Below are 18,474 nucleotides of genomic sequence, written 5' to 3' on the forward strand. Positions count from 1 at the left end.
TGGAGGTGGCCATTGTATTGTGTGTAGCCCAAGTGTAAGGGGGTGGGGCTACAGATGGTATTTGCATGTAAATGTAAGATCGGAGGGCGCCCTGAGGCTGTGGAGGTGGCCATTGTATTGTGATAGATTAGCATGTCAATGTAAGAGAACCACTGCAACGGTGGATATGCTAGTGAGACATTCAGCCTGTCAATGCAAAGACATCCAACCTGGCAATGCAACTCAGTTGGAAATAACAGCGAACATCGACAAGTAAGATGGAAACATCATAGCCAGTTATGCCTTAGACTATATATCTGGATGGCTTCATGAACAAATCTTTGTTGATAGCCAGTAGATTTTTCCAAGACGAAGGTACTCTGCAAACCTACTGGCTATCAACAAAGATTAGTTCATGAAGCCATTCAGATATATAAACACACAATTTCAACCGAGATGGGTACAAACTGAGCAATCACCGGAAGGACGTTATTAACCAGTTTAAGTCATAACTGGCTATGATGTTTCCATCCTACCTGCCGATGTCAGCAGTTATTTCCGACTCTCTGAGTTGCATTGCCAGGTTGGATGTCTTTGCATTGACAGGCTGAATGTCTCACTAGCATATCCACAGTTGCAGTGGTTCTCTTACATTGACATGCTAATCTATCACAATACAATGGCCACCTCCACAGCCTCAGGGCGCCCTCCAATCTTACATTTACATGCAAATACCATCTGTAGCCCCACCCCCTTAGACTTGGGCTACACACAATACAATGGCCACCTCCACAGCTTACAGGCTAATCTCTCACAATACAATGGCCACCTCCACAGCCTCAGGGCGCCCTCCGATCTACATTTACATGAAAATACCATCTCTAGCCCCTCCCACTTACCCTTGGGCTACACACAAGACAATGGCAACCTCCACAGCTTTGGTGGCGCCCTACAGGCTAATCTCTCAATACAAAGGACACTGCCCCAGCCTCTGTGGTTGGACCATCTCTAGCTCCACCCACCTACCTTGATGCACCCATCTCAGGCCTATATAAGACCTCGTCTCAGCAGCTTTCTCTCTCACCTGAAGACGAATGCTTGTGTTGCGATCGAAACGTCGTGAAATTTTTATTATTTTTCTATCTACGTGGCTTTACCGAAAGACCCATAGAATATGTATTCCTGCAGTCACAAAAGATTTAAGTCAAGAAGTAATGAAGTAATCGTATTAAGAGTGGAAAATGCCGCATGCCAAGATCGTGTTAAATCCCAAACCACGATTGATGCCCCGCCCGCGTTACAACGACCTCACACCGCAACCGCATCTCATTCTCCCCCCCGTCCCCCATCATCAAAAATACTGTTTTATCAAATTATTATTTTCACGACTTTTCCAAAATATACTTTCAGAGATACCAACAGACCATGGCTACATAGAGCATAAAAAAGTTAAAACGCTATACGCATACAGTATATACTGTAAAAAAAAATATTTTGTACATCCAGCACGTGCGGGAACTCCACGGCCCGGTGCCAAGCTGATAACCTGTGTGGCTCATTACACCAAGGTGTAAAAACCACGCCGATATTTCACCACTCGCTTCACCAATACACACTTCATTATGCAGACGTAGACAACCCGAGTTAGATTCCCGCTCATGGCTAACACCAGTGACGATTATCTGAAACCAGCCCTGGGCCTCCCCCCCCCCTGTCGACTTGGGCTCAAATGAGTGCCTGGTGTGATGTGTAAACATTGCCACTGGGGAGACAAAGGCGGCCGCGCGTGGTACTAGCCGCACCACTCCCTCACGTGCCGTGCGAGCTTTCATAGGTGCTCACTAACAGCACTTACCCTAACAATATGTTAAGGCTATGCAGGGGATCTTTGTCTTTTTGTATTTGTCTCTAGTAGTACTATTATTAGTCATGGTTAAGTTTTGGTGGTGGTGGTGCCATCAGCAGAGCATGCGGTTTGCGATTGGGCAGCTCCAGTTCAAATTCCGGTTGAGGGTCGTTGCGACCTTTCACCCCTGCAGGGTCGATGGGTGGAATAAAACCAGTGGGAAGCCAACTGTGGTTTACATAGAGGCACTGCTTCCTGCCATAGTAATGTTGACTGTTCACTGGCTCAGCGCTGTAAACAGGTGATCATCTCCTCCGCAATCATCTGAGCGGCTTTAGAATCGGCCGTTAATCTGGGACCTCCAACCAGGAGTGCGGAGTGACGGGCGGGTGCCTCCATTCCAGCCGCGCACTCCTCTTCCCCCGTCTCCCCCTCACACGACTTTGCTGGTTCCTTGGCTTCCGATGCCGCTGGTGGCGAGCGACACCTTCTGCTGGAGGGAGGAGCTGACCCCAAGGCAGTCGCTGCCGCCCTCCTGCCACTTGTCGCCCAGCGAGAGCAGAACCTCGCTGACCAGGCCGAGCAGGAGGCTGGGGGGAAGAACACGTGGCGACTTTAGGGCAGAGCTGGGGAATCTACGGCACGTGGGCCGGACACGGCCTTGTGACGAAGGACGCCCGAGATTCCCAGTGGGCCTCGAGATCCTCGCGATGGCTGTGGGTTAACGTTGAGATGAGGCCAAGCCGACGCCTGACTGCATCGCTGTGTGGCAGACGTGGGGACCTGGGGGGGCCCAGTATTTAATTTCACAGGGCCCGTGCCAACACCAGGTGTGCGCCCACCTCATGACAGGGCCAGCTAACAACATTCACCCATCACTGCGAGCATCTCGAGAGAGGGGATATTTTCGACCTGCCAGTAATTGCTGTGTTTAAAAAAATTAGTGCAATCGGCCATTTATGCCATTTCAAGGGCCTCGTGCAGTGACAGAAGTGACTGCGGCGTACATCAGTGCGTGGCCCAGCAAAGTCATTTGAAAGTCACCCTCAACACCAACCAGTTGGAGGTGTCGTTGATGAGCAGTTTGCTTTATTGCGATATTGTGATGTTCAAGAACATGGCCATAGCGCCCCCTCCAGTGACATAGCTGGGGTATAACCTCTTTTATGTGTAAGTACGTACAACTTTTTATCTAGTGCTATTCACGCAAGGCCACATGGTGCTTTACAACACAATCCCAGTAATTAAAAATTTAAACCCTTAACATTAAAATTAAGAGGGAAAACAACCTGACACAGACGGATACGCAAGAGAAAGTAAATGTGCTTTCAGACGAGCCCTAAAAACCTCGACTGACGAAGCGTCCCTAACGGACTGGGTGAAGACTGCAAGCTCTATCATCACCCATTGAGCCTTTTTTGCACTAAATTTCAAGCGAACTTTAAGTCAGGATCATGGCTGCTACGCTCCCACCCACTTGTTTACCTATGATTCTATTCTTGCATGTGGCAATTTGTTCAAAGGCCAATGTTGAGGCTCTGCTGCATAGATACTGAAGGTGTTGCGTTTACCAGATTCCCATCCACGTAGTCAGCGTGCTTTCAAACAGGACGATGGATAGGGCACACGCGTACATCTGGAACACAGGGCGGGGGCGTGGGAAAAGATGGTCACAGAGCAGATTCCCTTGGATGGACTCGCGCAGCAGATATCTCCTGCACCCGCACATGTGCAGCCAATTCTGACAATCCACTGCTGGGTGCCGGCCTCCTCACGCCATGGTCTATTGACCATACTTCAGCACGCTGAACAGTGCAGGTTGTTCGAGGAGGAGCGCACTAACGTGGCAGCATTGAATTACTTCGGATATTTCTGCACTGCCCTCTGCTGACCACCACTCCGCGGTCGACTGTGGCAGCAAAGCGTCCATTGTCACCCATCCAAGCACTATCCAGGCTCAACTTTGATGCGCTTATAAGATCTGACAATACTGGGTGTGCGTTCACAGGAAATGACAGTATCGTATTTCAAAGAGCCGTACCACGCATTCACTCTTGGTAATGGGGCACGCCAAGGACGCTGGGGGGGTTACCAAGTGCCATGCATTGTGGGAAACAGCGATACGCAAATAATTTTGGGTAACGGGGCCCGCATGCATGCTGGGTATCGGCGGACAGACAAAGTAGAGTCATAAATAATGGGATGCCGACAAGGGGGCAATGCTGGATTGTCAGACAGGGGGGAAGATGATGACTATGATGATGAGCCGCGCGAGGCTGGCAGGGAACCCCGCTCCCCCGCCAAGTTTCACGGCGAAACCGAAGCGCAAGAGGGAGACGGAGATAACGGTGGCACGGGGTTCAGCACGGGGAACAACACACAGAGGAAGCGAAGGAACACGTTGACCCTCAATATCCGGACCCGGAGCTGACACCCGTAGGATTCGCGCGCACGGCCGGTTAAGGGTCACGCGCCGTGTGCGCTGTGAGGCGGCGCCGCTCCCCGGCGTCTCGCGACGAGCGTACCTTCCCCGCGAGCAGCCACATGGAGAAGTCGGCGGAAGAGATGCATGCCTTCAAGCGGTCTCCCGTCACCACAAACAGGAAGCCTAGGATCCCACTGGGGGTGACGGGGTCAGGGTCATGGTCAGGGTTCAAAGTCCTTGTCCGAGTGCCTCGCTTGCTCCAACGAGCTTGGGACAGTACTACTTTTCACTGGCAGCCCGCAGCCAGTAGCAGATATTCCACGTTAACTTAAAACATAGGTCAAATGTAGGAAATTCAACATTATTAGGGCAGGGGCCAGTCTCTACTAAAGTGCTACAAGCCCACATATACTAGTACAGGTATGCAGAATCTACCGCTAGGAATTGGTGCAATCTACAGCAGTGAAACACAGGTACAGGACAAGAAACAGCAGTAGTTAACTGCTGCACGCACGCGTCAGTGCCCGGAGGACAACAATCAATCTTCATCGGAATGACTACTCTTCGGTTAATGTACTTGCGGACTGATAACACCCTCGCTAATAACACTGTTCTCTCTCTTTCACCATCCGCCTTGGCCATTCACTGCTGGATGAGGGCCTCCCCAATCTGCCACCACTCCCTCAAGTGCCGTACTAGCTTTCATAATTGCTCACTAAGATCACTAAGAACACTTTCCCTAACAATATGTTAAGGCTATATAGGGGATCTTTTTGTATTTGTCTCTAGTAGTAATATTGAGTGGTGGTTGAGTTTTGGTGGTGGTGGTGCCGTCAACAGAGGATGCAGTTTGCGATTGGGCAGCTCCAGTTAAAATTCCGGTTGAGGGTCGGTGCGACCTTTCACTCCCGCATGGTCGAAGGACGGAATAAAACCAAAGTGGGAAGCCAACTGTGGTTTACAGAGGCACTGCTCCCTGCCATAGGAATGTAGAATGTTCACTGGCTCAGCGCTGTAAACAGGTGATCATCTCCCCCGCAATCATCAGAGTGGCTTTAGAATCGGCCGTTAATCTGGGATCTCTAACCAGGAGTGTGGCGCGACGGGCGGGTGCCTCCATTCCAGCCGTGCGCTCCTCTTCCCCCGTCTTCCCCTTCCCTCACACGACTTTGCTGGCTCCTTAGCTCTCTCTCACCATCTGCCTTGGCGAATTCACTGATGGATGAGGGCCTCCCCCATCTGCCACCACCGAACATTGCTCGAGAAATAAGATAAAATAAAATATGTATATAACAGGTGACGAATGCGAGTTAGCTCATTATTGGTGCTTCGCGCACCACGGCCAGCACAGCATCACCTTCAAGTGTTTTGTTGAATGCTGCAGGACTACAGCGTGACCACTGCCATGGTGGCGATGGGAGGAGATGTCGTAGCGAGCAGACGAGCGTTACCTGGCCAGGCATCCGGTGTGGAAGCGGTAGAAGTAGAGGAATGGAAACTCGGCCGCTCCGAGCAGGTCACCTGGAGCAGAGGGACACGCGTGACGCGATTGTCGCACATCTGTGGTGCGTCACTGATTTGTCACGTGCCATGGGAGTCATGTGCGAGCCATGGAATGCGCGTGTCGATTTGTAGTTTAAGGTGTGGGTCACCGATTGTGTCCATCACGTGTCAAGTGTTTGCGCAACACGCGTGTCACTCGTGCTTCACGCGTGTTACCGGCTCGACTGCGCTCCTCACACTCACCAAGCGGATGCGACGACGGCAGCAGAGCCACAACGCTAACAGAACCACACACGGAAGAGCGCTCGTTAGTGCCACGTCCATCACGGCCACCGCCACTCGCTCAAAATAAGGTCAACTGCTTGAACGTGAATCCATTCAGGGATGTCAATGAAAGCAAACGCAGTTGACCTCCATTCGTCTAATCAAGCGGCCGCCATACACTTGCGTGGCGATATTCTCAAAATCACCGACGCGAGAGAATTCGCCGTGTTCATTTCCATGTACGGTACACCAATGACAAGTCGTGCCCATCCCGTCATCCACAGAAAGAGGGATGAGTGGACAGAGTCGACCCCTGACCCATATTTTCACCCGCAACATGATTGTGAGCTTAATCACAGCGTCAGACGTGGCAGACTGTGCACACGTTTGAAAATTGCCAGTCGTGCGGTCGGTCAACACCTGACACATGGGCTTTGTCTTGTGAACTCATGCCAGCGGGGCCTTCGACACTTCACGCGGGGGCTCAAAGTACACCTCGCCTGGCACGGGGGTGCCGTCGTGATGTCACCGCCAATTGGTGGCGAACGGTGGTTCTTGCAGTGGTGTAAATACGAGCGGGACTGAGATATCTGCTCCTTGCCAATTCACCCCCACGATGCAATAAATCGTCACCTTTCAGGGTCACAATTCACCGCATCTTTGGTGCCAAGTTAAGCGGCCACGTGAGCCCATTACAGCACACAAATAGAAAACCATTGATTCTTACACACGTCATTTGATGCATGCAACAAGAGTGGTAATAACTGATGTTAATTAATAATCGATACATCACTACGTGTCTATATAGTATTAGTTGGTGTCTTTAAGATACGTGCATTGCAAATTATCCAGTTGGACATCGTACCTGACAATGTAGTTTAAATACTGCTGATCCAGCTCACTGCAATCACACACACACACACACATAACTGTGTATACACGCATACACATACATACACAAAGATCCCCCGTATAGCCTGTAACAGACTGCGGAGGCAAGTACTGTTCACAAGCACCTCTGAAGGCTGGCCATGGCACACGAGGGGGTGGTTGGCCAACACCACGAACCTGTCCGCCTTTGTCTCCCCAGTCGTAATGTTTAGACACCACACCAGGTACTAATTTGAGGCCGAGTCGACCTTGGGGAGGCCCATAACCAGTTTAGATAATTGTCACTGGTGTTGGCCGTGAGTGGAAATCCAACTCGGGTTGCCGGGTTCGCAACGCAACGTGCTAACCGCTGCACGACCGCTCCCCACACAAACATACGTGGACGCGTGCGTATTCACATGTGCACACTTTGAACAACACACTCTCCTTTTACTAAAATGCGCAAGAATACTTGTTTATTTAAAAAAATTCTCATTAGCAGATTGCAGCCTATTACATCAATGCCAATTACATGATATAATGTACATTACATTATAGACTGCCAGTACACTCACTCAGTTTAATAACCATTGCTAAAGTCTACAATATAGACTGCCAATACGCTCACCAGCTTAAAAACCAGGCTACAGTCTACATTATAGACTGCCAGTATGCTCACCGAGGTTAAGAACCAGGCTACAGTCTACATTATAAACTGCCAGTACACTCACCCAGCTTAATACCATTGCTACATATTCTACACTAGCGGTAAGTGCCCGGTGTTGCTCGGGCAAAAAAGGCACACACACACATGGACTTACACACAGACATTTACCCACACACATAGAAACACATCGACTTAGACGTACACACACACATATATGGTTAAACCCAAGATGGATCGTTAGCAGGCCAGCCTAAATGTTTCGAACTGGCGAAGATGCTCCAATAGGGGGGTGCACGTTTCGCAAGCGTAGAGAAGGGAGGGAATGACTGTGGCCGAGAAGACCTGAAGCTTTGTGCGGAGCGACAGACCAGGTAGCTTCCACACAGCGTTATGCAACCGATGAAAAGATATTGCCGCTCGACTGATTCGGAGTGAGACCTCTGCTGTTAAACTGGAGCCGGTCATAAGCACACTGCCCAGGTATGGGAAACTCTCCATTCTCTCCACTACTGCCCCTACACCGATTGGGAGTTGTGGGGGTGGAGTGTCCGATAGTACAAAATACCCAGGCAGGTGCTTAGTTTTGGTGGGGCTGATGGTAAGGCCCCACCTCTTAGTGGCAAGCTCCAGGTTGAGCAGCAGTGAGCAGCAATCACCAGAGCATCGGCATACATAATATGGTTGAGCAATAGGGAGGCATCCCTTGACCGCACCCAGGCATCGATCACCCTCCCATTGTATCTGTACTATATGGTAATTCCTCGGGTACAGCCATTGAAGGCTTCACGAACTACGTGCTAAAAAGATATGTTAAATAATGTGGAGCCAGAGGACATCCCTGTCACACCCCAAGGTGTAGAGGGAATGGCTCTGACTGACGGCCACATAGTTTGACGCGGGGCCGCTCAGCATCATGAAGGTCCTTAAGGATCATGAGCAAAGTTTGAGGGACTCCGAAAGCATGAAAAACAACCCAGAGGCCAGGCCTACTGATGGTATCATCGGCCTTGAGCAGGTCAATAAAGCACATACATTCACTCACACGCACACATGGACCTACAGACACGCAAAGAAATTTACTTACACTGACTGACATGGAGCCATGCATACAAAGCGACTAACACAGACGCCCATGGACTGACACACACAGACATATCGACTCACACACACAAACACATGGACTTACACACACACACATATGGACTCACACACGCATAGAAATGCACTTTAGATACACACACATGGAGTTACACACACATATATCGACGTACACACATACTGCGACTCACACACACACATCAACTCACACACAGACATACGTGGACTCACACACGCATTGACGTAAACACACATGTACTTACACACACACATATCGACTAAGACACACACACATGGATTTACACACATACACACATACATAGACTGACACACACATTGCCTTCCACACACATATACATATGGACTGTGACACACAGACACATGGATTAACACACACACATCGACTGACACACATAGACACACAAACGCACATTGACTTACACGCTCAGATGGAGCCATGCACGCACATCGACTCATAAACACGCATTCACTTAGACACACACACATGGAGTGAAACACACAGGTATGGACTTACACACACATGTGGACTAACACACAGCGACTGATATGCGCACAAATGGACTGACACACACACAAACACTTGTACGTACGCACACATGGGACGTTGTCTGTTTGAAAAAGACAGACACACACATGGACTTACACACAGACATGGAGCCACACACATAGAAACCCATCGAGTGACATGCACACAAACATTATCATTGTAATATTTGTAAACTTACTTGTTTAATAATAGTAAACAATAAACCTTAAATTCTTCGTGAAAGATGCAATAAAATTGTACTTTACATTGGCGTGGTGACGCCTCGTCCCGTGCAGAGCCCGCGGCCTCGCCTAGATTGGCAAGCCGGAGGAGGTGAGACGTTGCCAGGCTGCGAGCTGGGCCGCTACCCCCCCCCCCCCCCCCCCCCGACGATCCCCTCGCCCGAGGCAGAATAATACTATGTAAGCGCTTACATTATAGACTGCCAGTACACTCACCAAACTTAATAACAGGCTAGTCTACATTATAGACTGCCAGTAGACTCACTCGGATTTATAACCAGGCTACAGTCTACATTACTGTTTTTTTTACTTAATTTTTATTATTTTTATTCACTTTATTTTTATCATTATTTTTCTACCTACGTGACTTTACCGAAAGAACCAAAAAATATGAATTCCTGCAGTCACGAAAGTTTTAAGTCAAAATAAAAAGGATAACCACTGTTAACGTCCCACGCCGTGGTACTCATTTTTACCAAACCTCAAGGAATGACGGGCGGAGTTGGCCCTCTTACTGGGACTTGAAATTGCAATAATACTGACTCGAGGCTGCAGGCCCTGACCACCGCACCGCCGGGACGGGTCTCTGCCCCGTACAATCGTTGGCCACGTTCACACCAACTCAAGTTTGGCTGCGATTCCATTCATCCAGTGGCGTAGCTACCGAGAGCGCAGGCGGTGAAACTGCACTGGAGCTCCTTGGGCCAGAGGGCCCCCCCCCAGGGCGCGGGCTACGAAGCGGAGGAGAAATGGGATGGGTGGGCCCCATTGCATTCCTTGAACTGGTGCCCATGCCGACCACGCTACGAGGCCACCGCATCCGTCGTACCTCAGTGACTGGTTCTTGCTGTGCTCATAGGAGAAGGCTTTGTAGATCCCTGTCCGGAACACACAATGCGGGGGTGGGGGTGCAAAACCCAATTTCAAACAGAGCCAGGATTTCAGGGGCCGCCACCGCCGAGGTCCTGGAACGTCGGAGAGCCAGGCCTGGCGGTGGTGACCTCTCGACCGGGTTGCAAGTGCAGCGCTCGCGTTTGAAGAAGAGGCATGGGTCGGGTGGAGGTGCTCACCGGCGCATACGAAGTGCAGCAATGCCCACACGTAGCCGCCGGGGTCAAACTGCAATGGCACGGCGACACGGGTAGGGGAGGGGGTGAAGTCTCGCTGGCAGAAGGACAACAGGGCACAGACCCAGATGTTCGTAGTGATGATGTAGGAAGGAAAAAAAAAAACGCAGGACTCGGAGAGAAATTCACAGACACGCAAACTCCAAATATACAGCAGGCGTCAGGGTCTGGATTGAACCCACGAACCTTCTGCGTACCAGGCAAGGTAGTTAACATACACAGCAGGCGTCAGGGTCTGGATTGAACGCACGACCCTTCTGCATACCAGGCAAGGTAGTTAACATCTTGCCATCTCGGAAGGGTCAACAGCTCATCATTAACCACCACCATCATCATCATCCCTCCGTGGTGAGTAAAAACGAGCATCACTTCTTGGGAAGTGATGACCGATAATCGTGCAAAGAATGGCCACCGCCTCAGGCATGTGGGATTTCTCTGACTGACCTCAGGGCTGCCCAGTGAGCGGAGTGCTTTGAACACCGAATCTCAGAGGTGCTCGTGCAGTGAGGGCACAGACAGGAGGTAAGCAGCATAGTCAGTGGCCCCCTAGGTCAGTCACATTAAGCTGCTCGACAATGTTGATGGTTGTGAGTACGGGTGCAGCGCTGTCTGGGTGTGCAGTACTGCATGTGGATGCAGTGCCGCGGTGTGGGTGCGCAGCGGCGTTGTGTGGGAGTGAAGCAGCGGTGTAAGTGCAGCTCTGTGCAAGTGTGGCTGTGATGTACGTACCTGCACATCGCAGAAGAGCAGACCTCCTGAGGACAGGGTTATCAACAGCAGGCTGCAAACACACACCCGCACACGCAGGTTCCTGTAGAGGCGTATGGACTGTTGGGGCAACTGCTGTGAAGGCCTGCATGGTAAATGAGGTGATTCTTGCAGAACCAGCCCTGTTTGCCTATTTCTTCCCAGTGTTGATGCTTATACATGACATCAGGTGCTGAATTAAGCCTGAATGAACTTAGAAGGGGCCAGGGCGAGATCAGATGTGACTCACCACTGACGTCATCTGTGGCTGGAAGCTGCAGTCAGCTTGCCGGGTTGCACCACCGTTCTACCCAATGTAATATAAATGCAATAAAGGGTCAGTGTCCCCTGAGCAGCACACATCAAAGACAAAGATCCCCCGTATAGCCTAAACAGACTATTGGAGCAAGTGCTGTTAGCAAGCACCTATGAAGGCCGGCACGGTAAACGAGGGGGTGGGTGGCCAGCACCACGCCCAACCGCCTTTGTCTCCCTATTGGCGATGATTTTACACACTGCAGTAGGAACTAATTTGAGGCTGAGTCGACTTAGGGGAGGCCCCTGACAGGTTCAGATATTCGTCACTGGTGTTGGCCGTCAACGAGAATCAAACTCGGGTCGCCGGGTTTGTAGCGCAGCGCGCTAACCGTTGCATTACCGCACAAATGCACGCTCGCAAACACACACACGTGTACATGCACGCACACACGTGTACATGGACGCACACACAGGAGACACACCCATGCACTTGAAGCAGGAGACGGATTGTGGCATCACAGGACTGGATGGACGGTGACAGCGTGGGGAGGCCTTCATCCAGCAGTGGATAAATCAAGGTTGCCGATAGTGATCTATTTATGCAGTGAAGAACCCAGTTTATGATGAAAATCGCATCGAATGAGTCGTCCAAGTATGGTAAAGAATTTTTGTTTCATCCAAAACACACAAAGCCACCCGCATCAAACCTTGTCCACTCACCTCGTTAATCTAACTAGAGGGATTTTCTGTGAAGACAATGAGAGAATGGAAATACAGCGCGTATTAAAATAAGGTACGTGAAGCGCCTTGCTCCGGGCACATTACACATTGCGTGAAAAAAAGAGATATGGTGATATTAGTCCTTTCGTTTTTATAGCAGGTGAACCTAGAGCCACCCATAATGAAAAATAAAATCCCTGAAAGGGACAGCCAAGCCCAGGGATTGAACCCAGAAGCTCAAAATGTGCTGGCTCAACACTCTTGCACCGGGCCCTTTAGGGTAGGGTTTCTCACCACTGCAGTCCTCGCAGCCCACCAAAGACGGTCACTGCATTGCGCGCTTTCAGTTGCGCTTCTACAGCCGTCTGGAATGCTCTTCCTTACGATATTAGGAAGCCACTGGAGCCTATGCACTTTCAAATCATCATCATCTAGAATTAAAACTAATTTCTTTAGAACTGCTTTTTCGTGCTTAGTTTGTTGACCTTCCCCCGCACCTCCAATTAGCACGATTAGCTACGTACGGTGCAAAAGAAGTTCAACATAAAAACATACGTGGTACACATTTCTGAGTTCACCGATTTACTCAAAGGTCGAATAACAAGACCACAGTGCGCGGTGACACACGGCGCGCGCGCACGATGACCGCAGGGTCGCGTTCCACGCGACGTGGAGGGAGCGGCTGCGCAGGCGCTCACCTCTCTGCACAGCACGGCGGAGCACAGGCACAGCACCACCTCCGACGCGTTCTGTAGCAGCAGGAAGGTGGGCACCGGCTGGGAGACGGTGGCACGCGGGGGGGGGGGGGGGGAAGAAACGCACCACTCAAGTCTCGATCCGAACACGTTCGTTCTCGAGTAGCACGGGACACACAGGGAAACTTGTAAACGCTGTTTATTTCCCCCCCCCGCCCAAAAAAATTACAAATAATCTTTGTGGCATTTTTAATTTTCGGTCTGGCGTGCACTGCATCTCGTCTCTTCCATCTGCCAACTGTGACGTCTTTTCGGAGCCATTAGCCTGAATGTTGACGTCAGCATTTAACGTGCTTTGCAGGTATTTTATGTACATATTAAACAATTAATTATTACAGATTAATCAACTCGCACTGAATGTGTGATGATGCATTTTAATCCACGAATTGTTACACATCAAGTGTTTGAGTGCGTGTACGGTGTGCGCTTGTGTGCACTGCAGTTTATACAGGGTGTGCTCAAAAAAGAATAAACCAAAAATAAAGTTGAATAGTTGTATTGCTATTCGAGATACTGACGTAAATTTGATATGAATATATGCATTAGACTTATACGTTTTAGCTTGTTGTGAATATTGATTGCTATTTTCTGCTTCAGGAGAAACCGCCAGTTCACCCGACTTAACACCATTAGCTATTTATCTCTGGGGTTTGTCAAAAATTAAAGTCTACGCTAGCAAACCAAGGGACCTTGAATAACTTAAACATCATATTGCTGATGCTACTGTGGCATCAGCCATCCATACAGATGTGTTGGAAAATGTTTCTCAGAGTTTGAACGCCAAATTAGATTGATTATAGTGAATTATGAACCGCATGTAGAAGTTTATTAATAATTCTAGAATATCGAATCAATACTACAAAACTCTAAAACGAATAAGTCATGTATTCATGTTACATTCATGTCAGCATCTCGAATAACAATAAAACTATTCAACGTTCTTTTCGGTATATTCATTTTTGGACACCCCGTACGTATGGAGTGTGTTTGTGTACCTGCTGTTGTGTTGGCACGGTGGGGAGCACTGGTGGTAACACCTGCCAGTCACCTCAGTGAGTTAACCCAAAACACCTGGGTCTGTCCCATGACCTGCCAGCAATATAGCCTTCCACACATGTCCTTAAAGTGCACCTAGCCTAGCACAAGTGCTGTGTTGGCATCACCATGATTTTGTGGTGAACGGCGGCTGTTGTTGTTTGCGTATTGCAGCACATACGTGGAGCGTTGTGTCCACTGTTGTGCGTGTTATTGGTAGGGAGTGGTGGTGTAGCAGTTAGCGCTGCGCTATGAACTCAGCGGCCCGAGTTCAATTCCTGCTCATCGCCAACACCGATGACGATTATCTGAACTGGTCATGGGCCTTCCCTAGGTCGACTCAGCCTCAAATGAGTACCTGGTGCGGTGTGTAGTAAACTTCTCCACTGGGGAGACAAAAGCGGCCAGGCATGGTGCTGGCCACCCACCCCCTCTCGTGTGCCGTCTTGGCCTTCATAGGAACTCGCTAACAGCACTTGCCCCAACAGTATGTTAAGGCAATATGGGGGTTCTTTGTCTTTGTTTTGTCTGCTGTTGTGCGTGTGGTCTCGTTACTCACCAGCAGTGACAGCGCTCGGGACCCAGCGTAAATCACAGCCACGTAGAGGAGGGCTCCAGGAAACCATGACACCACCACGGTTCTTCACAAACAACCACCACACGTACTCATTACAGCCGACAGCGATAATTACTATTATTATCCACGGTTGGAACATCACCATCACCATTCTCCGGCCTCATGGAGCAGTGGCCAGAGTACTCGACTCGCTATTAGGTCGTGAATTCGAATCCTGGTTGGTGGTCGAATCAGCCAAGAATCACAATTCTTATGGGATTGATAATATAAGGGCTATTTAGTGGAATATTGCACTGCTGGCATCAGGCCCTCGACAGAGCTGAGAACTACCCCAACACTTGTTTGGGCAGAGAGACACGAAGCCACTACAAGGATAGTTGTCAAATATATTTGAATTTTCATTTTATAAATTTAGGTGGGAGATGAGGCCTCCAACTCGATGGTCTACTCTGGTGAATGGTGGAAGCCACTTCGGCTCACCCCGATAGAGTAGACAGCTCCAGGCAGCCCAGCCGCCAGCCCACATGCAGCAGCAGCCCCCCGATCAGCGTCTGCCACCTGCACGAAAGGCACGGGACACTTCATTCACTCTGGCTCTTTGTCAAGGTCAAGAGGTCATGACCGTAATGCTACTTAACCTTCTTTGACAGATGCCACATCCGCTATAGAGTCAATATCTAAACATGACTATGTGTTTTTGTTAAGTCTCATTTCTACCATCCCTTTTACAAGATATGCTAACAAAAAAAAATATTTTCATTTTACCAGGTGAGGCCCAGTGAGATATACAACCCTGTTTCAGCAGCAACCTGGCCGCAAACGTAGAAATTTATACCAAATACTTTAAAACGCATTTTTATAAATGTGGAGGGAAAAACCGAAGGACACGTAGAAAAATCCACGTGACCACGGGGATAATGTGCAAACTCCAAATATAAAGGCATCAGGGTCGGGATCAAACTCACAACCTTCTCCATACCAGGCGAGGCAGATAATGTGCAGGTGACATATCCTCGAAGGACTATTGTAACAGTTGTATCCCATAATTAGGCTTTAGGTCTTGCCCTTGCTACACCCATCACAGCCTTCAAAAGCACCACTCTCTTTTGGTCTCATCCCAGCATTTGGCTTGTTTTTTCCATCGTGAAAGTCGTTAAAGTCCTTCAATGACCATTCTAGCCTCATCACCACCAGCTGGCTCTAGGTTTTCACCTTAGTCACGATATTCCACTCCAATGCCTGTCTCTGTGTCCTGGCACCATCCTACATCCTGCACACGTGCCACCCCAGCCATCCCAACTGTCTCTTTATCATTGTCTACAACGCCGTGTTGTCACGTTTTATTTGAAACGTACAGGTTGCTAATACCTTCTGCACGTGCAATGTCTATCATCCTCAACTCTTCTGAGGTAAGCTGAGGTTAGGACCCATTGTCAAAACTTGGCAGCAAAAATGCTGCCAACTTGGTAGCTTCCTTCACTCACCCTTGGAAGAGCGTTGGGTAGGTGAACTTCAAGACAGAGAGGACATACTGCAAACAGAACACAGCACTACGTTAGACTGTTTGTTGCATTTTTACAACATTTGACCTACGATTATGACCATCACGATCATCACCATCACGATTATGACCATCACGATCATCATGATCATCATCACGATTATGACCATCACGATCATAGACCTGCCAATTAAAATGCCAGTTGTGGAGACCTATGGAGCCCATCATCTTTTTGGGGCAACAAAAATTGCATGGAAAGTCAACAGTGTGGCCTGTGTCGTGCATTATTGGCATCGGGCATATGAATGCGTAATGTGAGCGATTTGTACCTTTGGCAACGTAGATGATCTCACTTTCCGGTAATAAACCGGCTCAGTCAATCACTGTGTGTTAGTTCATGTGTTGCACAATTTCCAGTGGAAAACACTGTACTGGTGAAACAATGCAAAACTCGCTCGGTGCTGGCCATTTCGAATACTAACTACTATGCTTATCCCTGTGGAGGTGCCTGAGCTGCAAACCAGCGATGTGGAGGCTGCCCAGCCAGCATGAATCAAGGTGATCAGGATATTACAGTAAAGCAAGTTGGCTCGCAAGCCCCCACATACTCTTGAATTGAACACGATGTAGGGGAGTTAGGATATTGTCAGGAGCCAGATTCAGCAGGGGGAGGGGGTTGCTCGAGCATACTTCACCCATAGTTGTCAACCCCTTATCAGAGCCTACCTCATTACAGACCAATTCAGACCTTATTGGAAGCATGCAAGACAGCCAGGAGTGGTGAGTTTATGTCTGCACTGCCATCTGCCGTCGAACACGTAGCATATGGAGACCTCGCAGGCGCCTATAACATCAACAACAAACAATTTAAACACGTGTAGGCTTTCGCGACCAATATCATCCATAATATAGGGGATTTTTTGGGGTTAGATCGCGTAAATTTGTGTCGTTAAACCCGCCACCACCCGACACGGACAATTTTTTGTTAACAGGCTTAGTGCTGCATTGTTTAAATGCATGCCTATACAGGTCACCATATGTCAACAGAGATTACCTGTACGCATACAATAACAGGCACTGTTATTTTAGTGCACGCAAATGACAGGAGGTAGAAGAGAAAAGTGCATGCATATAATGTGCTTTGATTAACATACGTATAACCCAACCGGCAATGGATACCCATTGAAATGTATATGCATTTACCCCCCCCCCCCACCTTGCACACATCTATCCCTCTATTTAAAGAACAAAACAGGAGGAATTCTCCACAAATCTGGCTGTCCGCCTGATGATGCCGGTTGTAATTACTGGCGAAACGTCGTGCTCAGTTTGTAAATGTTGTGGATTTTCTTTCCAACACACCGGTATGCTGTGAAACCCTTACTAATGGTCTGTTGAGGGTGGTGGATGGTTTAACGACACTTTTATATAATTACGCGATCTAACCCCCCAAAAAACGCAACCTATATGATGAACGACAAACAACCCCGACCCAGGGGGCGTTCCGAACCTTGTTCGTGAGGATCGAGGCCACGTAGAGGGAGCACAGCAGGAGAGCGGTCGCCAGGTGCCTCCACTGCATCCAAGCGGCCGTGTCACGGACACGTGATGGGGCGGCTCGCTGCTCGTGGCGGCGTGGGAGGCTCTGCCGGGGAATGGATCGCGAGGCTCGGGGAGACGTGGGAGGCTCTGCCGGGGAATGGATCGCCGCGGTGCGCACCGCGTACGACGGAGCGCATGGGCGGCCCCTTCAAAACAACACACGTGGCTTCCACGTGGCGCGTGACGTCACATACCCCCCCCCTCTACCCCCCCCCTCTCCCCCCCCTCTACCCCCCCCCCTCTATCCCCCCCCTCTACCCCCCCCTCTACCCCCCCCCTCTACCCCCCCTCTACCCCCCCCCTCTACCACCCCCCTCTACCCCCCCCTCTACCTCCCCCCACTTCACGCCTCCACATGCGGAGTTTGACCTCTGACCCGAGGATTTTTTTGTGTTTTCACAATTTTTTAAAAATATATAACCAGTTTATAATTACTTTTGAGGGAATACTTTTGTCTCTCTTCTTTTTACAAGAATAAATAATAACAAATGTCTCTTTAAAAAAATTGTTCGAGAAAAAATAATCACCCCCCACCCACCGCCATTTGTTTGGGTCACGCCGTCGCCTCGCGCGCCCACGCTTCCGCTTCGTGAGGAATCGATTCCAAGCACGCGATTCGCGCGAGGCGGGTATTCTATTAGCGATTCCCCAGTTGTTTTGTGAATGAAATCGATTCCATCCGCCCGTGGAGTTCTTAATCGCGAATCGACT

At 49.5% G+C, this 18,474-nt stretch overlaps 1 protein-coding gene across 1 annotated transcript; it reads right to left on the reverse strand.

The window, feature by feature from the left end:
• On the reverse strand, positions 1–17,942 carry TMEM241 (transmembrane protein 241). The gene is made up of 16 exons (XM_061554408.1): positions 17,672–17,942; positions 16,145–16,191; positions 15,141–15,218; positions 14,643–14,724; positions 12,992–13,069; positions 12,294–12,319; positions 11,298–11,349; positions 10,512–10,560; positions 10,271–10,319; positions 6,883–6,918; positions 5,997–6,031; positions 5,702–5,771; positions 4,351–4,444; positions 3,397–3,461; positions 1,064–2,415; positions 1–209 (listed from the first exon to the last, which is right to left on the reverse strand). Exons 1-15 carry the CDS (start codon positions 17,741–17,743, stop codon positions 2,259–2,261), a joined length of 990 nt encoding a protein of 329 aa, XP_061410392.1. The 5' UTR covers positions 17,744–17,942; the 3' UTR covers positions 1–209; positions 1,064–2,258.
• Positions 17,943–18,474: the final 532 nt, after the last annotated feature.

Source organism: Lethenteron reissneri, chromosome 19 (assembly GCF_015708825.2).
Source record: "Lethenteron reissneri isolate LAM-NWPU_2019-01 chromosome 19, ASM1570882v1, whole genome shotgun sequence".
Taxonomy (NCBI): Eukaryota; Metazoa; Chordata; class Hyperoartia; order Petromyzontiformes; family Petromyzontidae; genus Lethenteron; species Lethenteron reissneri.

Bases quoted from the DNA above. Each gene is read 5' to 3' on its own strand.
- TMEM241 (XM_061554408.1), bottom strand. From the start codon at position 17,743: ATGCAGTGGAGGCACCTGGCGACCGCTCTCCTGCTGTGCTCCCTCTAC. The intron at 12,320-12,991 runs GTGAGCGCCTGC...TTGTCTTCACAG, and splicing joins CCGCCGTGCTGTGCAGAGAG to AAAATCCCTCTAGTTAGATT. The intron at 11,350-12,293 runs GTGAGTGGACAA...GTGTGTTTGCAG, and splicing joins CCTCTAGTTAGATTAACGAG to CCTGCTGTTGATAACCCTGT.